Below are 27,293 nucleotides of genomic sequence, written 5' to 3' on the forward strand. Positions count from 1 at the left end.
ATTTACATAGACACTGAAATGGTGCATTTGGAACAGGAGTGAAATAAAGGGAGTTATAAGGTATAAAAATGCTTATAAATGCTGGTGACATTAACTGACACCACCGAGACTTATGTTAACTAGTTAAAATATGGGACCTTTAGGTGTGAATGCTAGTTGAGCAAATTTCAACCATGTTTTCATGCAGCAATCATGAACTCACCTTACTATAATATGCTAAAATATGTCCCTCTTTTGTGTGTGTGTGTGTGTGTGTGTGATTTTGCGCATGTGTGCTGAACCGCTGTTTTGCGCAGTCGAAGCCCATTTCACACAAGGGCACAAGTGTCATTCTCTCCATCTGTGATATTCATTGGTGGATAAAAAATATGACCATGGAAGCAACCACATTCATTAAGCTAATGCACAAATACAAAATGCAATTTTTGGCTCTTGATTTTCTGCTTTCGTGATTTATTGTGCCGTGCAAATGGGAAATTGAGTATACATGTACAAGTTATTTAAGTGATTTAGAGGTTGACACTGAAGTTTGTGATATATGATTATTGAAAAACGTGAAATTGAGTATAAGCATATTATCCTATGGTAACGAACAAGGCCTTACAAATGCACCACAATTTCCCTAGCAACCGTCCTTGCCACGGAGGAGGTCTAATTTAGATGGATTTTATGGTCTATGAAACTGTGACGCTAAATAAACTGAAGGATTTGATATAGATTTTATTTTCGAGTGACGGAATCATTTTCCTGACGGTGTCGCTCATTAAAATATATGATATTTGAGCTTCTGCTCGTTTGGACGACGTTAGATGTAACAGATGTAATTGTATAGATAATTATTGTTACCGTAATGAGTTCAAACATCTGCTTGGGTTCTTGTCTGAGACACTTTTTTTTTTTTGTCCTGGATGTGTGACAGAGAGAGAAAGAGAAACGGAAAGTCAGAGTTTCAAGCTCCTTTTGCGCTCTTCCTCTCCCCACTGAGCAGTTTTTCCTCTTCGTTCATCATCCTGCCGATGCTGGCTTTAATGATTGCAGCAGCTTCATTAAGGGCCTCGTTAAGTCCTGTCATTAAGGCCAGTCATTAATGTCTTTCGTTAAGAACCCCAGGTCTGGAACTGTTATGTGTTGGCAGCTTTGACCGACTCTGAGCGTCAGTCCAGAGCTAATGCCCGGTGTCAGGATATTCGAAGCCCCTCATGGTGACATGAGCACACAAGTTTCCTTAGCAACAATGGCCCAACCACCGAGTGGCCTGGTGGTCAGACTGAATAAGCTTTTACTTCTTGTTGCCATATAATGCTGTACGGTTCTGGTGTTTATTATTATTATTTATTATTGTTATTACTAAATTATGTATAAGTAACATGAGCAGTGTTGCACATGTACTGTACAAAAGCCCTCATTTCTTCATATTTTGCTTCCAAAAAGGAGCCGGACTTTCTTTTATTTTTTTAATGTAAACTTGAGGAATTGTTCTCCAGGATTCATGAAAGCCTTTTTTTTTTGCGCTCATTTTAGGCGGCATGATGGTGTAGTGGTTAACACTGTCGTCTTGCACATTCCCAGCCAGCCTTAATTCACATCTCTTTGTGCACGGAGTTTGCATGTTCTCCATGTGCTTGGTGGGTTTCCTCCAGGTGCTCCAGTTTCCTCCCTCAGTTCAAAAACATGCAGATTACGCTAATTGGCATTCCGAAATTGCCAGAGCGTAGTGTGTGAATAAGTGTGTGAGTGTGTGCCCTGCGATGGATTAGCACCCTAGGGTGTACCCTGCCTCATGCCCTAAGGTTCCTGGGATAGGCTCCAGGCCCCCGCCACCCTGAATACAGGATAAAGCCAGGGGTAGCTGTAATGCATTGGACTACGGTTCGGAAGATCCCAGGTTCAAACCCCACAACCACCAAGTTGCCACTGTTGGGCCCTTGAGCAAGGCCCTTAACTGCTCAGATGTGTAATGAGATAAAAATGTAAGTCGCTCTGGATAAGAGCGTCTGCTAAATGCCTAAATGTAAATAAAGCAGTATAGAAGATGAGTCAGTGAATGAAGACAAGGCCACACAGTGACCTATGATTCATTAAAGTCCACTAAAAAAAAACCCCAAAAATTTAATTTATGTCATGAACCATTAAGAAACAGGTGCAGATGATGACAGATGATCAGGATGATGATTAGTGCACTGAGGATGCTGAATGCTGAGACGAGAGGGGAAATGAGGTTCTTGCTAAGGTGTAGGCTACATAAACAACCACTTTTAAATTGTATCTTTTGGCTCTTTGAAGTCTGTCACAGTAAAAAAATAAAAAAGAAACATTTGTTTCCATTTCTTTCATTTAATTTACATCATTACATTTCATTTAATATGGAGAAATGAGGGGGGGTGACTCTAGACTTTTGCACAGTTCTGTATATACATTTATATCGATATGAGCTGTATTTTTTAGAAATCAGCAATCTGAAAAAGCAGTGATTTTCTTTTCTCTTTCCTCTTTTTTTTTTCTTTTTTTAAATCCCTCTGGTTCCATTGAGAGAAATGTGCTTAGCTGTTTCCACACATGGATGCCTCCGAAACGCTGCTGTCCCCGTTCCCATTTTTCTTCCGAGCTCGCGATGTCAGATTTCTGTGGGGAGTCGTGTTATTACGGGTGCCTATTCCGGCGCACATATTCTGGCCACGTATGAGTGGTAATGAGAATGAATGCTGATGCTTTGGGCGGGCTGATCCCCTCTGAACACTGCGCCTGAGCCCTGTAGCCTGGTTGTGAAAAAGCTACACGTAAACATTCCCCAGATCCAGCGGGCTCAGGCCGTCGCTTTTTCTGTTCCTCGCGTGTGAAGGTGTGTAGTGTCATGATGCCGCTGTCACTTCTTATTTGAAGTTATTTTGTTATTTGAATGCCAGCTCGCACTTCTACGTTGATGCTTATTTGTGAATATGTATTCTACAGCGTGGAGAAGGGGCTTATGGGTAGTTTTTAGAGCATGTGCAGGAATACTGATATCGGTTTGCGAAGGGATCTCGCGACTGTCAAGTGCTCAGAAAAGTTTTCCGCACTAATGTCACTCCAACTGTATTATTACAAATCAATTTTATTACGGTGATGGAAATGTTCCATCGTGACCTTGTGATGTGATGCGGATCTAAATCACCGGGCTTTAGACTAACGCTAGCTCACTAATTGAATTAACTTTCATGACGTGGCTTTCTTTCTCTCCTAACATACTGTTTGTACTTGCAGTAAAGACACACATTTTAGGGTAATTCGTTCATCCTTAGCGCTGATCAAAGCGGCAGTGGATTCCGAGCCAATCCCAGAAACGCTGAGGCTGGGAACACACACTGAATGTAATATTTTTACCGGGACTATTATAATGAGACATTTTTGCGAGGAACATGTTGAACAGTCTCAGCAGTATAAACCAGACCTAATGCTAAATGACTCAATTAAGGTAATTCATATTCACTTAAGAGCACGTGCGGCTTTTTCTAGTCGCTACCACAGTGTGGTGTTTAATGAAAATTTGCATTAATTACGCATGAATCAATCAGTCTTAAGCCTTCATCTGAGTCTATTTGATCTAGTCTGGAAATTATCATTTTTTGTGTTTATTTTGCTCCTCAATCAAATTTCTGATTCGTGAAAAAGTTCCTTTTCAAACTCCATCCATCTGTTTTTTTTTTCACCTCATCTTTAAGTTCTGATTATTTACACTTCCACTTCCCCAACCTTTTTTTTTTTTTTCTCTTCCCTTCACTCAGCTTCACACTGACATGGACAGAGGAGATGGACGCACCAAGTACGTGCTCCGGGGCGAAGGGGCGGGCTCGGTGTTTGTGATTGATGAAAAGACAGGCAACATCCACGTGACGAAGCCCTTGGACAGGGAGGAGAAGGACGAGTACCGGCTTATCGCCACGGCAACAGACAGCCAGACAGAGCGTGCCCTGGAGCCTTCTTCCCAGTTTATCATCAGGGTGCAGGACATCAACGACAACCCGCCTGTTTTCGAAGACGGCCCGTACAGCGCCACCGTCTCGGAGATGGCCAACATAGGTAACTACACTCGGTCGGGTTCGCCATCGTACTGTAGCACTGGGACTTTCAGCAACCAGATTTTTTTTTATATAGATAGATATTGTGGGAGACAAGTGTGCTGACAAGTTTGGCATGTTTGCCACCGAGTCAACTCCCGAGTTTGAAATGGAAATATTTATCTTTGGAGTTAGAATACTTTATTGACTTTATGAATAGATATATAAATGCATCATTAAGACGTGTTTGCACCACTTTAGCACCAAATGAATTCATTAAATAAATAAAAAAATACTGAAAATCTGACAGCATTAGCAATGTGCACTGAATGCGGCAAATTTTTTTCTCTTTTATTTCTATTCAGTTACAACATTTTACCCCATCTGAATGCATTATCATTTGAAATTTTTGAATTGCGCTTCGTCTTTTCGCAAGATGAATGTGCACAGATTTCTGTGTTTGTGTAAAGGTTGCGTCAACCTCGCGGTGACACATTAGTTTTTGATCTGCCTGTCTGATTATCCTGTAGCAATGTGTATCCAAACACTTGCTCTATCTCTCTCTCTCTCTCTCTCTCTCTCACACACACACACACACACACACACATATACCTATAGAGACACACACACACACACTGTCTCACTCCGGAGTCTTCCGTTTATGTTCCGCTGCTTTTTAAGTACCTGCGATAGATCAGTAATCATATCAGCCCCACCCTGCGCTCATTCCAGATGACACTGTCAGGTCTCTGTTGTCAGAAAAGCATCAGCAGCTCTGCCCACAAACCCCTCTTTTTCCATATAATGTCAGATAATACCCCATAGGAAATCCTGTTTAGTTTTTTTTTGCTCCCTCTTCCCCCGACAATTTCCATCCTTCACATGGTGTATGACAGCGTTTGATTTATTTGGTGGGAGGGAAAAAAAAGTCTATAACTGTCAGGGGTGGAGGATATAAAATGATATGTGGGAATCGGCGGGGGTCAGGGGATGGATGGGGAGGGAGGACTCAACAAGCCGGGCGATTGAGAAAAGGGGGCGAAAGGGAATTACCGATGGCGATGAAGAGAAATGATGTGAAACGGAGCAAGTGGTGGGGAAAAAGAAGGGAAAGTGAGGGGACAGGGAGAAGGTTTTTTTAAAAAAAAAAAAATATTCACATAGTAATAATATCTGCATCTGGATTTGGATTGATAGCAAAAGTGGCCCGAACAGAACTCGATGGCTTGCTATTACTTTTTTAAGGAATTGGACTGAAGACTTTCCTCCGAATTCTCATATTTCCGAGTCAGGACTGGGTGGTTGTACAGTATCTACCTCACTTTTGCATGCACACGCACGAAAATTATGTGAAAAAAAAATTATGTGGTCTCTCGAGCACTATGGAATAATCCAACCTCAGCAGAAAATGCACCGTTTTAGAGTTATGTGCAGAGATGCTTCTTGTAAACAGGCGAACCAGGAGACCGCTTGGGCCCCAGGCCAGTAGGGGGCCCCTGAGGGCTAACAAATGTAGTTATTATTTATGAGATAATGGTGATGAATCTGTTTAGAGAGGCCCCCTGCAATTGTTTTTGCCCAGGGCCCAAACAGGCTAAAATTGCCTCTGGTTACGAGGATTCATGTGGGACCCTTTCTCAACCCCTGGGCTCCTACGTAGCTCTCATGTTTTTGGTCTGGTCTGAAAACTATTTGGTTAAAAGAGGGTTGTTATAGACCACATCCCTCCACTCAGATACATTTTATAGGAATTATTTTTAAATGAGCCATTTTTCACCATTTTGTCCAGAAAAAAACGATGCATCTGAGAACCCAAATTTCACAATTTCTCCAGGAACTGTTTTTGATCATTTTATTTTAATTCTGATTATTTTATTAAACTGGAAAAAAGAGAATTTTATGGAACTTGTCATCGATTTGCTGCACGAGTTTCGTATCAGACCGCGCCTACTATAAGTCCAGTGAGTCCTGAGTCCAATGCACAACCCTGTTTCTCTCGAGCTGTGGAAGAAAAGGAATAGCCCTTCTCATTCCGCATCCGTATTTGAATCTGATAAACATATTATTTGTTCTGGGTAATGCATTTGTGTTTGGTTAGAAAAGGGAAAGGAAAAATGAAAGGAGTTAAATGGTGGCAGGGGGAATCTGTCAACGTGTGTAAAAGTCTTCCATTCGAGGTCAGCTGTTATTCCACGACCAGGATTTGTTAGATGAGTGCTGTGTACTGTTCTGTATTGATTTTGCTTCCCCCCTCTCTCTCTCTCTCTCGCGCTCTCTGTTGCGCACACACAGGCACGTCCATTGTTCAGGTGACAGCAACTGATGCTGATGACCCCACCTATGGGAACAGTGCTCGTCTGGTCTACACACTGGTGCAAGGCCAGCCTCATTTCTCTGTCGACCCACAGACGGGTGAGTCTGTCCATTTCAGTCAGGCTTTTCCGTTTTCATCAGCCTAGGCTGCGCTTTTCAATAATAATTAACTATTTCCTGGAGGGCAAAGTGTTTGAAATAAGGCTCACTCTGTTAAATGTGCCTGATGTGGTGGAGGAAGGCTGAAATCCCCAGGTTTCTACACAGCTATATACTCTCACATATCTGCTTTAGGAAAACATACAGAAAATACAGTGCATTTAAGAAGATACAAAAATGGTTTTACTGCCTTTTCAATCGCAATGAATGAATATATAATGCGTATGAAATTATTTTTAATCAAATATAACATTATTCAGCCTGTTTTTAGTTGTTTTCACGCAGGCCCTTTAGCTGCTTTACAATTTCTTAGATCATTCTGGGTTAAAAGGAGATCCAGTCTGCATTCACAAGAAGCATTTTGCCTGAAAAACCATTTAAAAGGGGTTCTTTATTAAACCATTTGGGCCCACAAGCAGCTTCCTTTAGAGAACATTTGTTTTATTTAAGGTCCTAAATGAGCCAAAAAAGGCGCTTAAAAAACATCTTTAAAGAACTTAGACGGTTCTATAGTTCTTTAGTTTGACATCTTTATTTTCGTGTGAATGAAAGGACCATTTTTTTTACTTAATCAAATCATGTTATTACATTTATGATATATATATATATATATATATATATATATATTTTTTTTTTTTTTCTTCATTTATTTATTATTTTTAATTTTTTTAATACCATTTATCAGATGTTATGGTCCGTTAAACCACTGGGCCGATAAAGTTTTTTTGGGAAAAAGGTTCCTTACAGAACCTATGTTTCCTCTGGAGGTGGCATGGTGGTGTAGTGGTTAGCACTGTCACCTTGCACCTCGAAGGACTGAGTTTGATTCCCATCTTGTGTTAATGGAGTTTGCATGTTCTCCCCGTGCTTGGTGGGTTTCCTCTCACGGTCCAAAGACCTGCAGATGAAGCTAATTGGCGTTACCAAAAGAGTGTGCGAGTATGTGTGTGCGCCCTGCGATGGATTGGCACCCTATCCAGGGTGTACCCTGCCTTGAGCCCTAAGTCTCCAAGGATAGACTTCAGGCCCTTCTGTGACCCTGAATACAGGATATAGATAATGAATGGGACTGTTTTCTTTGGGTTCTTCAAAGAATCAGAAAAACCCTAAAGAACCTTCTTACAGGGAACAGTTTTTGAAAGGTTCTTTGTAAAACTCATTACCTTTATTTTTTTGTGAGGAAAAAAAAACATTGAACCAGAAAAGGCGCCTCGAATAACCGTCTTTAAGGATTTCTTTGTGAAATCAGAAATGACTCTTCAAAGGCAAAATTCTGAAGAATCATCTTCAGTTCCAGTTTAAGAACCATTTTTTAACCTGAAGAAAAATAAAATAAACGTTCGTTATCAAACCATTTTGGCCCACAAACAACTTTTTTGGAAAATGGTTCTTTAGAGAATCTCATCAACGAACCAGAAAAGGGAACTTAAACATTCTTCATTAAGGAACTTATTGCAGAACCATTTTTAACCTACAGTAAAGAACCATTTAAAGAGGGTTCTTTATCAAACCAACTGGGCCCACAAATAACCTTTTTTGAAGAAGGTCCTTTTGAGAACATCCAGTAGATGTTAAGTAGGATGTAAGAAGTTTATATACAGTGAAGCATGTTAGTGCTTTTATACAACAGACTGCATGTAACCAGTGTCCGCTGTTTATGAGGGTGATTGTTTCGCTGTACAGGGTTCTGTCGCATCTGCCAGACAGAAGGAGGTGTGAAAGGTTGTGTCCAGGGTGTGAGGGGTCTTTCCTGCCCGTTTCCTGGTTCTTGGCCTTATATTCCCTAGTTCATTTTTCTGTTATTTTTCGGTTAAATGTTAAACCTTGTATTGTGTTCTTTTTGTAAGTCGCTCTGGATGAGAGCATCTGCCAAATGCCTAAATGTAAATGTAAATGTTTAAGACAAATGTGACCCACTTTGAGATTTCCAGAATATAATCCAGTTTATTTTATTGGAACAAAGCTTCAAAACTTTTCAAACACTACAAAGCTAATGATTATCATTTTATGTGGTTTTGTTAAAGATACAACCCTGAGAACATATACCCTTAGAACTGGGGAACATGGTCTGTATAAAAGCTGGTGGTTAAATACCTCGGGTTCTTGCTAAGGCTCCAGGACAGTGATTGATGTGGATGATGCTGACACTCAGTGCCAAAAGTAATGATGTCTTTGCATGACAAGATTGAGTTTTAAAGTATATGCTGAGATAGGCATGGCATCCTTTCAGTGAAAGTGTTTTGTACTATTCATTTTTACTTTGGAGAACTTGTGGTTGAGAAACATGTAAAAGGGAAAAATCCAACATATTTCAGGCTATTTAAAGCTGGAATTTAAAAGATTTAAAAATAAAAAGGAAATGTTCAAAACCCAGAACAGGGCATTATTTCTAGGTTGCTATTTGTGATATGTTATCTCTGAAAAGAAGGTTGTTTTTGATCTTGCATCGTCTGGAACGTCAGGAACGCCAAAAGTCATGGTGTTCCTTCCAACTCAAGCACATGCCGTCATTAAAGCAAAAGAGGGGAGTAAGAAATACTAAAAAAAATCTGATGTTACAAAAAGATTATATTTATCCTCAGATATTGCTAATAACAATATGTGGAAACAAATTGCATTAAAGGGGCTTGTCTGATGGCCAACCATCTCCACCCTGAGTAAAGAATGTTGTTGCAAAACTTTAGTTTCAAAAATAAGTTTGAAAAATAAGTTTGAAAAAATGCTATAAAAGCAGTAAACAAGTAAATAATGAAACAAAGTCAATAATAGGTGTGACAACCTTTTGCTTAAAATACAGTCTCAGGTACGATTTGTGCAGTTATATAATGAAATTAGCTGCTTGGTTTTACTGAACATCCTGCAGACCCAGACACCGACCTTCTGACGACTTTGTCACACCTGCTTCTTTTTTCATGCAGCACAACCCAGAAACTTTCTTTCTTTATCTCATTTTTGTGTCTGAATTGTGGGCTTTTACATAATATGCTACTTTCTTTTTTGGCCTACAGATATTTTCCTGTAAAATTTAAATTTTTTGCTGGAATACTAATATTTTGAAAACTAATATTTTTACTGACTTAATATTACAGTCATAAAATTAAAATGTATAACCAAGTTGTCCAAAAAAACAACAACAACTAAACAAACTTAAAAAAAAAAAACAGAGTGCCTAACAGTATTGTGTGTGTGTGTGTGTGTGTGTGTGTGTGCATGCATTTCTTTTTCTTAAGCTACCCTTTTTTGAAAGCTGTACTAATTCAGTCTTTTTAATCTTGTGCTACCATGAAGATTAACATTTAATTAGTTTGTAGGTCACATGATGTAGCGCTTGAGTATTTCTTTATATCTCTGAGCAGTACACAGTCTGACGTTGGGGAAGATCAGCATCCCATACAGAAATGTTATACCTGGACATATATCAAAGAAATATTTGAATATATGTTACATATATAGTTGTATATGTAAAACATATGTTATCAATTTTGGTATATGACAATGTACAGTATAAATGTATAAATGTCGGATGATTCATCAACATCTATTACATACATATAGCAAAATACTTAAATGAATTAATCAATTTGGTGGTTTCAAGGTAATTTATTTACAGTATATATAAACAGTGTATTATTATACAATGTGTGCATATATATACTGTATATATATATATATATATATATATATATATAGTTAATGACCACGTAGAGAAGCACACACACACACAGTCCTCTTGTTAGATAAAAGAAAAAATTGCACTTAATTTGAAAACGAAGTTCTGGAGGAAGAGTGGAGAGGCACAGAGTCCAAGTTGCTTGAAGTCCAGTGGGAAGTTTTCATATTCGGTAATTATTTAAGGTGCCATGTCATCTTCTGGTGTTGGTCCACTGTGTTTTATGAGATCCAAAGTCAATGCAGCCATCTATCAGGAGATTTTAGAGCACTTCATGCATCCATCTGCTGACAAGTTTTATGGAGATGCCGATTTCCTCCTCCAGCAGGACTTAGCACCGGCACACAGTGCCAAAACTACCACTAACTGGTTTGCTGAGCATTATTTTACTGTGCTTGATTGTCCAGCCAGCTCACCTGACCTCATTCTCTATGTGCTGTTGTTTAGAGGAAGATGAGAAACACCTGATCCAGCAATACAGATGAGCTGAAGGCTGCTATAAAAGCAACCGGGTCTTCTGCATTCATCCCTTACTGTATATTAAAAAAGACCAATTTGACATATGCAAAAAGTACAGTATGGCACATATTTCAAATTCATAAATAGTTTGGAGATGGCTTTATGACACTTTGCAGATTGTTTAGCCTCTTTGAGGTCATGGGTGATGTTTTTAGATCTTCGCCTGAGTGAGCACAAAAGTCTGCCCAAGCTTCTGCTTTCATAGACAGTCACAATTTTATTATTATTATTATTTTTTTTTACAGAATGAAATAATCTTGTGAATTGAATTAGTTTAGTAACACTCTACTGCTGTTACTCCTGATACTCTTACCCCTGGTTGTTTTTTAGGTTTTGTATCTCTGTACTGTATGTTACTACCGTACATGGATCTAAATGTCCCCAAACCTGTCAATGAACGGGACTTACAGTAACCTTGGGTCAAACTTACTGTAGATCTGTACTGCGAATTAATGCCAAAATTATAAAGATTATAGCTGAGTAGTGATTTATAAAACCGTGTATTCTCAAGGTTCTCCATCGTCTTTCTCACTGGAGATCTTTGATTTCGGCTAATCTGTTGTTAAAGCGCTACACTGAAGAGCTAACTAGAACTAAATTGAATGTTTTAACTGAATCTTTTTAAATTATTAATGATGATCTGAAATGCACTTGGAACTTTTTTTGTCGTAGATTTCACCGTAGGGTTTTGGCATGTCACATTGTGGCCTGCCAGAGAGAGAGAGAGAGAGAAGGACGAGGCTTTTATTAGACAGGAGGACAAGAGAGGCCGTTCTAGCAAAAAAAAAAAACAACAACACCCAAACAAATAAATAAATAAAAAGAAATACTTGTGCCGTGTTTTGCTAGGTGATTGGCTGGCAGCCGCATGAACCGCGCAGAGTCTAGTGTTTGCTTTGTTTGTGTGTGGGGGCGTACAGAGGCGAGTGTACATGAGTGTGTGTGTGTGTGTGTGTGTATATACGTGTATGTTTGTGCCAGAGAGAACGGGTTGGCTTAAGAAGAACGAACATAAGAACGAGACAGAATGACAGAGCAGAGAAGCGAGTTGGCGAATTTTGTGTGGAAAATGTATTGACGAGGCTCTCCGTGCCTGTGTATTCATGCTACGTTTCCATATCACTTTGGGTATTGTGTGTCTGTCAGTGAATAATGGTGGTCCTTTGTGTTTTGATTCCGTTCGGCCGCCTAAAGAAGCCTAATTAATTTCGTTGACATTTGTAAACCCCATGCCGATATGAACGAGTAGGTTTTTTTTTTTTTTTCTTTCTTGAAAGGTTTTGAATGCTAATCAAGTATAATTAACCTAATTCTGTCCATGGCATTCTCTTTGTCTCATTAGCGCAGGTTATGACATCGTTTAGAAATAATCCGTGGTATACTTATTCGTAGTTAAAACACTCTTTATTATTTATTCTTTTTTTTTTTTTTATGAAGTACACCAAGGGCAAAATGCAAGTTGTTTCATCTGCTCAGGTTTGTTTATAATATAAAAGCAGTGTGAGGAAACTACTTTATATAACATCGGTGCTTGTTATGGGCATCAAGCGTTCCAAGTGACGCAGCGTAGAACTCGAGCATGTAGGTGAGGTTTGAGGACCTTACTCGAGCACCTCTCAGCAACGTTATTGGATTTCATCTCTCTCTTTCTGTCTCTCGTTCTCTCAGGAATCTTGCGCACAGCAGTCCCTGATTTGGACCGAGAGACTCAGGATCAGTACCTCATAGTACTCCAGGCTAAAGACATGGGCGGCCATCTCGGAGGGCTTTCTGGAACCACGACGGTTACCGTGAAACTGACCGACGTCAATGACAACCCACCTCATTTTACTCAGAGTGAGTACCGTTAATGTAATATAATATACCTAGACATGTTAGCACTGTCCCCCTGCACCACCAGGGTCCGTGTTCGATTCCTGCCTGGCCTTGGTGGGTTTCCTCCAGGTACTCCGGTTTCCTCCCACAGTCCAAAGACATGCAGATTAGCATAATTGCCATTCCCGAAGTGTGTGGATGAGTGTGTGAATGTTGACCCGGAGGTCCTATCATGGTCGTAATATGGGAATAAATACAACATTTACTACTGATCCCTAGGTGGACTACAGAGGTTTTTAGATGGATGAATGGAATGATACATAGACATGTAATACTGTGCCAAAAATAAGAGTCAAAAAAAAAAAAGAACTATTCCTCAAGATTACATACTAAAAAGAAAGAAAGAAAATCTGGCTCGTTGGAAACAAAATATGAAGAAATCATGGGTGGCACAAGACTTTTACACAGTTCTGTACAGCATACAGTACATACACATACAATGTCTTATATAAGCACTGATTCCCAGGAACTTTTACCTATTTCGTAGCATGGAAGTGAAATTGACATCACTGGGATTATATGCCACGAAGTAGTCTTGAGTATTAAAGTGACAACCTGCTTTGAAAGCCTATTTAGGTGTAAAGGAGAGCATTAGTCAGAGAAGCAACCAAGAGACCAGGGGTAATTCTGGAGGAGATGGAGAAGTCCAAGTGTTAGGGATTTAGCAAACATGTGGAAAAGTAATTCTTTGCTCTGATGAGACCAAAATCGAACTTTTCAACCTTGGCATAAAGTGCCACAATTTTGTAGAAACAGTTGTTCAACACTTGAAGTGAGGATGCTCTTCATCAGAAGCTAACTGATCACGGTTGTGCAACAGATGAAAAAAAAAATGCAAAGTGGAACGGCCTGGTCACAAACATTTCAGTTTACAACCCTACAAAATGAGGAGTGAATACATTCACTGGCCACTAGGCCATTGGGTACACCTGTTCAACTGCTTCCTAACCCATAATATCTGATCAGTCAATCATATGCCAGCAACTTGATGCATTTAGGCTTGTAGACATGGTCAAGATGATCTGCTGAAGTATCAGAATGGGGAAGAAAGGTGATTCAAAAAACTTTGAACGTACCAGACACATATGGGAGTATTTCTGAAGTTTTCACCCCCAACCATCTCCAGGATTTACAGAGAATGCTTTGAACATACCCAGTGAGCACCGGTTATCTGGGTGAAAATATACTGTTGATGCCAGAGGTCATATGAGAATGGCCAGACTGGTTCGAGATGATGGAAAGACCACAGTAACGTAAATAACATAGTGAAGAACATCTCTGAATGCATAACACGTTGAACCTTGAAGCAGTTGGACTACTGCAGCAGAAAACCACACCGGGTGCCACTCCTGTTAGCTAAAAAAACAGGAAGCAGACTACAATTCGCACGAGCTTACCAAATGTGGAGAATAGAAGATTGGAAAAATGTTGCCTGAGTCTGCAACATTCAGATTTTAGGGCGTAAACAATGTGAAAGCACGGATCCATCAGTTGAGCATTGTTTAGATCTCACAGCCTACCTAAATATTGTCCATCCCTTTATAACATTAAAATAAATTCAAACTGGTTTCTTGAACAGTTTCTGGATCGCAATCCAATACCTTTGGGATGTATTGGAACGAGAGAACCACATCATGCTTGTGCAGCTGACAAAACTGCAGTAACTAGTGCATCAGTATGGACCAAAATCTCTAAGGAATGCTTCCAGCACCTTGTTGCTACAGTATGTCTATACCTATAAATTAAGGCAGTTTTGCAAGAAAACTTGCTCAGTGTGAGCTCAGAGTCTTGGTGCAGATAGATCTTTTATGCTTGCACTTGTAAATGTGTAGATGCTCGTGTAGGACATGCTCTGACAAACAGGCACAGCTAAGAGGCTTTGCTTTCTTTAGGAGTCTGACAATGCCGTTGCCCTTGTGGGGATGAAGGACTGAGTGCATACATTTTTTTTTTTTCGGCCTTATTCATGTTTTTCTGTTGTTGTATTTCTCCCTCACACTCCTTTGTATTTACTTTTGCTATACAAAAAAATAGTATATTGTGCTAGTATAGTATAGGCTTTTTGTTCAATAAAAAAAAAAAAAAAATCTTTCCTTCTCCACGTCCGAACCTGTTGAGCATTCCGAGATGCCTTTCTGCTTACCACGGTTGTAAAGTGTCCTCATATTAAAAACTGTGGAATTTCTGTCTGATCAAATCTGTCTGGTTATTTTTTTTCAAGACTGTGTTTAACCCTGGCTGCACTAGACTCGTGTCACTTGTAAGACAGTTTAAAAGTGTCATGATTGGCTCACTGGATAACTGCGTAATAAAAGAGAAGGTGCACTTAATACGTTCTATCTAATCGAAATGAACCCGGGCACCTTTTCCCATCTTCCTGAACACTCATGTAACTGATAACACGGATATGCTGTACACTTCAGGATGGAACTATTTTATCAGCCTGTCATGGGGTTCTTTTCATTCTGCGCTGTGCTGGGGTGGCTGCGTCAATGTAGGCGACAGCGAGCACCTGGCACTATTCATGAGGCCGAGGAACATTACAGGACTCGCTGGAGGCGGTGAGAGAAAAGAGCATGGTAGGAAAACAAATGTCCTCCATGGTATGATAGCCAGGAGCCTCCTCCCAATTCCCAATGTGCTGTCCTGCTCCCTGATGTATTTCCTCTCCTTCGTTTCTTTTTCATGTGAAGTTCATTTTAAAAATGCTCACAGCACTGTTACTCGGTCTACTACCAAGTTCCATTATCAGACAGAAGATGCACCGATCATCAGACGTCCGGGGTAACCGTATGTTTACTTCGTTACTGTACTTACGTAAGTATTTCATATATGTGTACTTTGCTTGAGTAGTTTTATTAGAGGATGCAAATAGTAAAGTGTAGCAAATATCTGTACTCCTACTTAAGTACATTTCTGCATGGCGTTGGGTTACGTTAGCACCGTGTTGTATTTGTAGCTAGAATGTCACCACCTGCTGACTGTTATGCATAATGGTGTGGCTTGCCTTTCCTTCGAGACGCAACTAATAACGCAACAGGTGTTTTTAGTAACAGTTTGTTCACAAATGGAAAGGACTGGGTGTGTTAGATAGAAAGATAGATAGAAAGATAGATAGATAGATAGATAAGGTACAGTATACTTATACTGAGTATACACTCAGGTATAAGTAGAAGTCCTACATTTACTGTATGTACTTGAGTAAAAGTATATCAGCTTACAGAAGCTACAGAAGCGTTTTAAAAAAATCCATCCATCCATCCATCCATCCATCCATCCATCCATCCATCCATCCATCCATCCATCCATCCATCCATCCATCCATCCATCCATCCATCCATCCATCCATCCATCCATCCATCCATCCATCCATCCAAAACTCTTCTGTAAGCCAATACACGCCGTCTACTTTTGATACTCGAAGGTGAGTATTTTGGTACTTTTACTCAGGTACACAAGTAAATATAGGAGTTCTACTTATACTTACTTATACCATATTTATATCAGCTGCTTCATGTGTTTTCATTAGTACAGTAAAGCAGGCTTCAGGTTTCTCCAACTACTATTCCTTTTAATACAGTAGCTTGAAAAAGCTTGACAAGTCTTCCTACCTTTAAAAAAATATACAGTAAGTTCAAGCCTCTTGCAACTTCAGCTGCAGGTTTTGCTTCATCTATCGATTCCTCTTCTTCTTCTTCTTCCAGCATCTCATCCTCTTTGTCAGAATTTTCAGGACACTGACAAGCTCTGATTTCTGTATTAGTCTCTCAGTTCAATGTTCTCTTTGGGATACGTGGTTTCATGGTTGCTTTCACAAACCTAGGTTTGATTAACTTGGTTGTGTGATGAAAAGGAAAATTACAAACATTAGAATGTTCTGTATATTTAACTTTATTTTTATTAATTTATTCAGCTTGTGGCCATCAGGAAGTAACCCAAGATCTCTGGGGTCTTCTGCACTTGTGTGTGTTTTTTTTTTTTTTGTGTGTGTGTGGTGGAAAAGTCTTTTATGTTACTCGTCTTATATTCAGACTATTTCATTATTAAACAAAGGCAGGTTTGATTTTTTTTAAAAAGTGGATTTGTAGTCATACTTCTTTTATGTTGCACATAATGAACTTGGCATGACAGTTCGATATTGCCAGGAAAGGTAATTCGACCTGAATTGCTAAGTAATGAACGGAACACGAGGGTTAAAGCGTCCTCCGTTTTCTTCAGGAAAGGAAAAATAAAAGGATATGCATGATTAGTATTCAGCACAGTAAATATTCCTCTCTCCGTGCGCTTTGCTGTAACTGAATTTTGAAGAAGGCGCATATTTAAAGAACTCTTAAAGGCACAGGTTTTTAAACCGGAACTCGGGTTAGAAACGGATAAACAGACAAATTAATGTCGAATAGATGGTGTCCGTGGTTATTTATTTGGCAGCGCCGGTACTAAGTGCTATTTGCACAATAGCTGTTTTCTCAGAAACTTTCCTGTGTCTTGGGAAATATTCTTCTTCTCCTAATAATGATGTTAAGACAATTAGGAAATAAGGGAATTGGTTGCGCTGTGAAGTGCATTGTTCTCTAGATACTTTTATATTTAGGTTTCAGGGTTTGGATGCGTTCCTTTTTAATTTTTTTTTAGGCCCGAAATCAAATTTGTTTCGAAAGGTCGTTTTTCTGAAAGCACTTTATAATTAATTGACTTGCTGTCAGTTTGCTTAAGACAGCGAGTGAATAAGACGCGTCCTTTTCCCCACCTCGATCTGAAAGCGCAAGAGGTGAGGTCCTAATGGAACGAGACGTGACAGAATTAAAGGCGCATTAGTTAGAGATTTGAATTTGAATCTTCTTAAATCTGTTCCCTACTTTTAAATGGCAGGCCATTAAATTCTTGTAGAGTACATGATTAATGACATTCCGGTTAGGCTTTCACGAGGGCCGTCGTGCTTCCCAGTTTCAACTTGGTGACATGACTATCAGTTTCCTTCAATTGTATTTTTATTAAGATTTTTTTTTTTTCATTTTCTTTGTAAAAAAAAATTTATTCCTGTGAGAAATGTTAGCTTCCCTGGTGTTTAAACCTCCTCTAGACTACTATAATATCTTTATCTCTTTCTTCCTCTCTCTCTCTCTCTGCTTGCTCACTCCTTATGTTTCTTTTTAGGTCTATCCGCCTATATCGCTCTCACCTTATCCATCTCTCTTCTTGCCTATCTCAAACTGTGCTTGCAGGTATTTTATAACACTATCAAAGGCAGCCTCCTTGCAATTCTGCTCAATTACTTGAAATGGCTTTAAAAAATGTCATCCGAAACCTGCAAGGTCAGTTCAGGCTTACGCCCCCCCTCCCCCCTCTCTCTGTGAGTGGATTAGCATGCAGCTGACAGAGGTGTAGCTGGGGTGGAGCCAGACGCTTCTTGGTGGGTGCTTAAAATAACACAGTGTATTCAGGCAGCTGATTATTTACATAGCAAATAACTGGTCATAACAACCAAAAAAAGAAAGGTAAAAAAGGTACACAGAAAAGCCTTCTTCTATGTATAACTGAAAAACTGAATATACTGTATATTCATCATTTATTAATTTATTACCTGTAATATGATAATTAAGTAATATCACATGAGAAGTAGTGCTGTTGTTCTGAATATCAGCACGACTGTGATGCGTTTGCATTCCCTGTGATGCCCTTGAGTGTGATATTGGGTCTGTACAACAGTCCCACAAACACCATTTATCTTCAACAGATTATGATTTTTTTTCTTTATTTACCCAGTTATTTATTTAACAAACACATATCCTTCCACAACTGGTGGTATAGTGTAGCTGGTGTGGTTAAAAGGGGTGAAAGTAGTTTAAAATTCGCACTATCGGTACTATGTAGCTGAAAGGTGAGGAAAATAAACCATGAAGGAGGTGAACAGTGCTGAGAAACCATAAGATTCACTTTATATTTCCACTTATTCCACCCTAGAATATCAGCTAAGCTCTGAGTATTAGCATAACATCTGCTAGCCACAATGCTAATTTGTGCAGCGTATTATAAAACCCATTCGCTCATGCAAAAAGTCTTAGCCAAAAGTCCACTACCCACAATTAAATTACATTTTCTTTATATAGCACTTTTAACAATAGTAATTTTTGCAAAGCAGTTTTAGGGTTTACAGTGAAACCCCAACCCTCGGATAGCGAGTAACGCGATGTGAGGTACAGCGCGCGTGTAAAGCAAAAGCAAGTCTCATTAGAGAGGTTAAAGATCCATTTTCTCTTTCCGCTTAAGGCTTAGCCTGCACACAGAGACACACACACAGCACCTGCGCGCACAAACGAAAAAACTTATCTGTGGGAATTTCTTTTTACTTTTTTGTAAAAATAGTGTAAAGGTTAATTAATTAATATTTTGTGTTAATTACTTTTATGTATTTATTTTTTGGGCTGTGGGACAAATTATTTGAGTTTCCATTAATTCTTATGGGTAAATTATATTTGGTTTATGAGTGTTTTGGAATACGAGCGTGCTTCCTGAATGAATTATGCTCGTAATCCAAGGTTCCAGTGTCATTCCAAATAATGTTAAATGGAAAGCTAGTGCTCTATGTAAGGTGTACAATCCCTTGTTCCACACACATTGTAGTGCCCTTGATCAGAAGTTAAAAAGGGACTTGAAAACAGATTGAAAACAACACAATTTTAGAAAGACTTAGAAGCAATTACTAAGGTGACAAAGTGTATTTTTAAGATGACACAAAAAAGTCTTTTTTTGCTGAAAGTGTGTTTGTGACTGGTTTTGAATGTGGGTTTTGGCTAGCAGCTGCACTCTCTCTCCTCTTTCCAGTACTCCGGAAAGTACAGCCCTACTTTCACCCATACTGGCAACCAGTGTTGGGTGTAATGTGTTACAAAGTAACACGTTATATTTTCAAAACTGAAATCCATTATTCAGAAAATTTATGTAATCTGTGAGCCAGTCAGCAGTGATTCCGTTAGTGTGTGTGTGTGTGTGTGTGTGTGTGTGTGTATGAAAGTCGTCTTCCAAGCCCCACCCCCCAAGCCCCACCCCCCTCCGTTATTCCTGCTGTTTATGGGCCAAACTTGGCTGAGTGATGATAGTAGAATAATTATAAAGGTCTTGACTAAAACAACATGCATGAGGAATCACAAAAGAGGTTTTAATTTTCTGCAAAGAAAAAGTACTCGAACTAGTTACTTTTAATAGAAGGTAACGCTGTAATGTAACTGATTAGTTTTTAATGACAGTAATGATGTAATTCGTTACTTTAAAAAGTAACGCCCCCAACACTGCTGACGATTGTTAGAACACCTGTGATGTGAAGTAATACATATAGTTAAACATCCCAGTGATATTATGCTCTATTATCACCACTCGTGGAACGCCTCTCGTCCAATTCATTCAGAACAAACGGTTGTACTGTATAATCCAAGTCATAAAACAATTAGAAATGTTTTACTGCAGAGGGAAAAATAAATTTTTTGTAGGTTTATAAAAAATCTGATTAGATTGGTATTTAGAGCTATCCATGATCTTGACAAGAGCTCCAGCTGAAGAGAAGCAGCCCCATGCTTGTCCATGGCAATCTAGTTTATTTTTCCTCAAACCATCCCACATTTAGCTACATGATTTAAAGTGATTTATGCTCTTGAAGCCTAAAAGATGTTGACTACATGTGATCGTTTCACAGGATCCTTGTGAACATTATGGCAGAATTGCTTGACACGTGATTGCGCTTGAAATAATGAAAGACAAATTCTGAATAATAGCGGCTCTTCTACTCCGACTTGGCATCCACTCAAAACGCATAAGCGTGCCACCCTGAAATTTATTTCTGGCTGCCCCACTGAGAGTCGAACAAACATATCAAACTCTCATGGCCAGATGCACTAAGCTGTAATTGCATATTACTGTATGTCTGAACCTAAACACATGCACACATTATCAAACAAAGTGTGTTTCTGAGTCGGAAAACTAGCCTTATACATCCATATGTAAGCCAAAGCAAGTCACTAGGAATATGCAGCCTAACCCTGGTAAATTCCCTATAAGTCACTTTATGCTAAAATGATTGCTAAAAAATTTGCTTTGTTACAGATGTCATACCTACTGCTTATATTTCTGCTGTCTTCCAATCTGTTTGCTGTTGGATTCTCGCTGCTTCGGCATTTGGTACTCCTGCTGAGGAGCCTGTCGAAAAATTCTCTATAAATAGGAGATGTTTTATGGAAGCCTTTATAAGATGTGGGAAAATTTGGGAAGTTGGCAACGAGCCAACGTAGACCATCCTTTCACACAACCCAAAACATAGAACCACATGCGGCCTGGAGCCTATCCACGGAAAAAGGCAGGGAACACCCTTGACGAGGTGCCGACTCATCTCAGGGCACAAGGACACACGCACACACACACACACACACACACACACACACAACTTCAATCTTAAACTTTTGGGAAACCCAAATTAGCCTACACAATGCTTATCTGTGTAATGTAAAACCTCATTCAAACATGATAGCATAAAATCCATTAGTGAAGATGCTAATTTGTGCAATGTAAAACTCAATTCACTCATGCTAAAAGTGTTAACATAAAGTCCACCAGCCAGAATGATAAAATATATATGAAAATTTTAAACAATGAGCAATGCTAATTTGTGCAGTATTAACTCCATTCACACATCGCAAAAAGTCAAACAGCCATATTGCTGTTTTTTTGCAATGAAAAATCCCAATTACTCAGTGTTAGCATAAAGTCCGTTAGCCAAAATATGCTAATTCGTACAATGTAAAACACTATTCACTCATGTTAAAAGTGTTAGCAACGTGTCCGCTGGCCACAATACAAACTTGTGCAATGTAAAACTCATACACTCACGCTAAACTTATGCATGCCTTCTGTTATGTTGTGTTTGTCGCACTATCACTTTGTTTCTCTTGTTTGCACATTTGCATATACAGTTTATGTTGTCTGTAAAAAAAACAAAACAAAAAAAATGTAGATAGTCTTCCTCTCTGGGTTAGCTAGTTAGTTTTTGTTAATTTATGTTGTCAGGTCAATCTGTCTGGTCTCCGCTAGCTAGATAACTAGGCCTCTTAGTTAGCTAGTTTAGTTTTTCTGTAAATTTATGTTGCTTGTAGCACCTTGGTCCTGGAGGAACGTTGTTTCGTTTCAATGTGTATTAACTGTATATGGTTGAAGTGACAATAAAGCCAACTTGAACTTGAACTTAAAAGTGTTCACAGCAATATGTCAGTTAGCCATGATGCTAATTTGTACAATGTAAAATCCCATTCACTGACACTAAAAGTTTAGCAATGTCAAATTGCTAATTTATGCAATGTAAAATTAATTCACTTATGCTAAAAGTGTTAGCATAAACACTGAAAACCACAATGTCAATTTGTGCAATGTGAAACCCAATTCCATCATGCTAAAAGTTTTTAAAGGAGGAAACACATCAAGCACGGGGGGAACATTCAAAATCAACGCTCACAGACCGGAGAATAGGTTCAATTCCTTACTCTTGAGGTGCGAGGCGACCATTAGGAGCCAACTGCTTCTCCTTAAACGGGAGTTTGCACCCATAACCCAAAAGAATTTCCCAATTTGTATTAGAGCTCCTCTGGAGATTTGGACTGGCAGGAAATCAACGGTTCCTGCTTATGTGAAATCTCACTTCTACAATTCTGCAGTGATTTTTATTTTGAGCATGTGCACTCCATGCTCTCCACATCTCCCGTGATTTTCTACCTTGGCGAAGGTTTGTTTACCTCGTCAGCCGGGACGACAGATTTGGCAGCCGTGGCAGTTGCACGCAGGTCACGGATGCATCAGAGTTTCAACACGTTGAGCGTAGCGCTTTTAATTTGGCTGATTTTCCGTTTGTCATAGGAGTCAAGGCCAAAAAAAAAGTACATATAATACTAATTAATACGCTAATCAAACAGCGTATTAGCCGCATTAACGTCCTCTACGCGGTTTGTCTGTACTGATCCGAGAGTCATCGTTTCATAAAAACGTTTCTTAACACGTTAACCTTTTTAGCTGTTTGCTTTTGTTAGAGGCTGATCGAACGATTTCACAGCGCCTTTACGCTTCATTAGGAGCGTGTTTCATAGGGTAGCTTGGTTCCATGACGAGCCTTTCTCTACCGCCGGATATTTGTAGACTTGAATTTGTTTAAGCATGCTTTATTGTGGAGGAGAAGAGCTTGCGGTGGCTGTGTGATATATAAAGAGATAAATGCAATGCATGGCAGATGGAATAAGATCTTTTGTGATGTGACGACTATATGAAAGATGAAGATATAGAAAGTCATATATAAGTAATTTATTCCTCTGGAGCTCATGCCAGGTACCGAGTCCAAGCCGAGAGCGAGAAAGAGAGAGAGAGAGAGAGAGTTTAAAAAGGAGGAGGGAGGATGAGAGAAAGAAGTACAGCAATGGATAGAAGAGAAGCAGTTTAAGAATAGAGCAAAGAAATGATAATCATGGTAATTTGTCCTCAGGGAAGAGCGAACGAAAGAACAGGAAAACGGAGACACAGGAAAGAAACAGCGAGGCTGTAAGAACAGGAGAAGGGGCGGTGATGCAGAAGGCAGAGGAGCACACTTAAATCTGCTTAAGTTTGGAAGCTTTTAATTTATGGTCTGTGTGTGTGTCTGTGTGTGAGGGTGTCCATGCTCATGCTTTTGTATCATCTATTACACAAGCATGCGCTCGCTCCATCTGTCTCCCATCTCAGCCTGAGCTCCTTCCATTACACACATACAGTACACACGTTCACTCTAAACATATACAGTCTCACGTAAAAAGGGAGAGTCAAATAATGCCTGGCATCAAACTCATAGTCACTCGTGCTGGACAGCACACACATACACACACACACACACACATGACCACGACATAGATTTGGCAGGTCATCAGTCTGATGGAATAACAGCGAGATAACTCCAAGGTGACAAACTTTGTCATTTACCTTTAGGGATAATTTTTGTCCTCTTTCCTGCTCCCTCTCTTGCTCTCTTTCTGTCTGTCTCTGTCTCTCTATCTCTCTCTCTCCCCTTTTGTTTGCCTCCATCTGGCTTGCTTTTAAAAGCATTGCAGAGGCCAATCATTCACACTGAAAATAAAACACAAGTGCCCAAATGGGTCTCTTTCCCCTCACTCATCAAAACACTTACCGTGTGCTCTTAGCACACCATAAATCACATTTATTAACAGCAACATTTACACCCTTATAAGCCCGTAAATCTCATTTCCACCGGTGTACCCAAGCTTGTGCGGTGGAAAGTCAGCACGACCGATATTATAAAGTGTTAAAATAAGACAAGATGAGGACAAGCTCAGCTGGAAGGCAGCTTGTGATAGAGACAAACCTGCAAAATGTAGCAAGCTGAATACGTAAGCCCTGCTGGAGACATGCGTTTTTCGTCAGTCATGGTTGGTACATACTCAGTTGATGAGGAAATATTGAGTATTTTAATTGTTTTCTGCTTCAAGTTTCGGATATGTCTCTATCTGAATATTATATAAGTCCTTATTCCTCCTAGCAATAGTTGCTCAAGATCTACCACTAGTCTGGCTAGCCACAGTGGTAATTTGTACAATGTAAAACCCCATACACGCATGCTAAATGTGTTAGCAATAAGACAACAAAGAAATACCCAGAAGGAACCCACCAAGCATGAGGAGAACATGCAAACTCGATGCACACAGACCGGATGAGGGTTTTAAATCCTTGCACTTTGAGGTGCGAGACGACCGTGCTAAGGACTAACCCCTTAACCCCAATTAAAAACATTCCTTGGTTACACATTTGTACCCGTATCCCCGTACTTAAATTATACCCCTATTTTTACTTAAATGATTTTTATGTTAACCATTTGCAGTATATTATTGTTTTCAGCTTCACAAGTTTGGTATATATTTCCAGCTGAATATACTTCTTTGCTAAGAAGAATAAGTCCTTATTCTTCTTAGCAAAGGTTGCTTAAGATCTATCACATGTCTGGGAATAGACCCATTCTGAGAAATTTAGGTTTTGGGGATTTGAACCAGAACTCTGGTATAGTACAGTATTTTCCTCCATCCAATATGCCCTCAATTTTAACTGACAAAAAGAATTTTCTTATATGATGCTGCCACCACCATGGTTCACTTTGGGTATGGTGTCCTCAGGGTGATAGTTTCATAGCAGCAAGCCAAACAGTTCTTACCGACAGTAGTCCCATCAGACAATAAAACTATCACACCCAGTGGTAAACCTGTACTGTATGTGTATACACCCTTACCACTTCTTCTTCTTCTTCTTTTGTCAAGTGTCAAAATGAGTTGCTATGCAATATTAGATCTTAAGTAGACTCTCGGTTCTTGAAAAAGTACAGTACAAGGTGAATGAATGCTCATGCAAAGTCTGTCCCAGGCTAGTCTAATTCTGTAATTGTTTACTACGTTAAAGATATTCCTGTAGTCTGTTTCACACTAAAGACTCCATCAAAATGCATCCCAAGGGCCAGGTATCCAAGCGTAAAGGATTCACAGGGGAAGGACAGAGGAAGGTGGAAGAGGGAGAAGGGGAGCGCTTCCATGCCACAGCTACGTTGACAGCTGTTATAATTTGAACGTGAATTACTTCCAGCTCATGCCGAGTCAAAACAGCACTTTTTCTCCCTGCTAGTGGTAGAGTAGAGTGGAGAAAGAGGCTCAGCTCTCTGGCTCCCTGTGGACTCCCCTTCTTTTGAAGGAGATCCGTGGATATCAGCAAGCAGGGAAAAATGTTTCTGGAATCATACAGTGCACTTTTTGGACTGGTCCCTTTATCCATGTAAGGATGTTCTAACACTAGATATTTTCACACTGTTTTTTCCCTATTGAAGAGGAGACCAAAGGGATTGTTTTCTGGATCATAGGGTTTCGCATACATTCCATCTCCAAGGAATCTATTCAGGGAGCAAGCGGGCAATGTGGGATGGATAAGCGATGATGATGATGGAATATCATATTATTCATAGCAATATCATGAAGGGTTAGGAGGTCTATGTGTTTGTAGCCCAAATTGTCACCAGTTAGGCCATAATTCTTTTCATAATATTTTAGTGGAACAGTTATATGGTTAGAAATAAAAGCAAAGAATGGGTTGATTTAGCTTCCCCAGAACCAGCCTTGCTCAAGAATTAGCAGAGCAATCGTGCCATTCATTGGGCTTTGGCCTTGGGACTTATATAACAAAGTACATTTAGCATGCTTGTGTAACTGTTTGACTGTGTCTATTTTTTTAACCACTTACCTTACTTGTTTTTTTTCACCTGATCAACTGTAAGGTTTTAAGGGAATTAGGGCACTAGGTTGGGTACACCATGGATGAGGTTCCAACCACAGTATAGGCAATTTGCAACATCAATCAGCACACACCGCATGAACTTTGGACTGAAGGTGGAAACCAGAGTGCCTGGAGGAAACCCATAAAGCACGGGCACCATAAACAGGGGGCAGGTTGGTTTGTAAGTAACGACAACGCAACTCTTAAAAATGCTTTGCAGATTGAAAAATGTTGGCTTTGTCAAGTTTGGTGGTCAAGTATATTAGGTTTTCAAAGGGCCTGGTATCTGTACTGGTACCTCTGCCTTAATCAGAGGGGGAACATGCACATGAATCCAGAAGCACAACTTGAAACCCCTACCCTGGAGAGGGAAAAAGACAGTGTTAAACACAAAGCTATTATGCCACCAGCTTCCATCTAGTGAATGCATTATTTGAGTAGCCTATGCAACACCTACCCTGCAGTGGCTAAAAAATTAATATGAACTGGATTAATATTGACCTGAAAAATGCAGTTAGACTGACATTGTCTATTACTCAGCGATTTTGAGGGGAACCCTCAAGCCTGTAATCGGTAGAATACATCAGCAGGCCGCATGGTTCTCCCTTGCTGCGCAAAGGGGCATTGAGGGGAAGGTGACAAATGATTTTTCTTCTCTTGTCAGAGCCTGGCAGAATGCCTTCTTGCAGAATAACAGGAGTTAAAGTGATTCCCATTGTTCGGCTTGGCAGGAAGGCAGAGTGAGTGAGTGAGTGAGAAAGAGAGAGAGAGTGCTGGACAGAGAGAGAAGTCATTTGAACTATAATAGGAGTGCACTCAGCAGGGTGTCTACATCGTTTTGATGAACTTATGTGTTGTATGGTACCATGGATGTATCTCTCACACTCAACCGCAAGCTTGCTCTTTTGCTCGCCACATGAAATGCAATGGATGCCGCCAAGGTGTGACCGACATCAGTAATAACCTATAGAAAGAAAGAAAGTGAAGATCCGCTTGACTGAACTTTACCATTCCAAAACTAATCCTGTACAGAATCCAGGTCTCGTAATGTGCAGGTCTGGCCAAATAAACCTCTGCCCCAGTTCTCTAAAGTAGCAGGGTGCAGTGACGCCGGGTTCAGTGAAGCATAACCTGAGCGTAACACCTACTCTCAAAGGTTTGAATGTTAGCCATGTCTTAAACTGGTTTTTGTTTAGCTTAATTTATGTGTATGGGTATTCTGAATAAAACACAAGATTTTGAAAGCTGATTTGTGTGGCGGACTGAAGGCCACAGTGAAATTTAGTCAATTTCTACTATACACTATATACAGTACTGTAGTACTTACAGTAACATCCCATTAAACATTTACTTACCTCCATTATCACTCTTTTGTGAAGGCTTTATGCCAGATTTTGGAGTAA

The 27,293-nt window shown here is 39.7% G+C and overlaps 1 protein-coding gene across 1 annotated transcript in view; it reads left to right on the top strand.

Annotated features, from left to right (window-relative positions):
• LOC128522673 (cadherin-24) overlaps nt 1-27,293 on the top strand; it is an 87,551-nt gene that overhangs the window by 12,865 nt on the left and 47,393 nt on the right. The window contains exons 2-4 of the mRNA XM_053495623.1: nt 3,762-4,056; nt 6,327-6,446; nt 12,364-12,531. Of these exons, the coding sequence (XP_053351598.1) occupies nt 3,762-4,056; nt 6,327-6,446; nt 12,364-12,531 (583 nt within the window). The remainder of the gene's footprint in view (nt 1-3,761; nt 4,057-6,326; nt 6,447-12,363; nt 12,532-27,293) is intronic.

This window comes from Clarias gariepinus, chromosome 1, assembly GCF_024256425.1.
Source record: "Clarias gariepinus isolate MV-2021 ecotype Netherlands chromosome 1, CGAR_prim_01v2, whole genome shotgun sequence".
In the NCBI taxonomy this organism is placed as follows: domain Eukaryota; kingdom Metazoa; phylum Chordata; class Actinopteri; order Siluriformes; family Clariidae; genus Clarias; species Clarias gariepinus.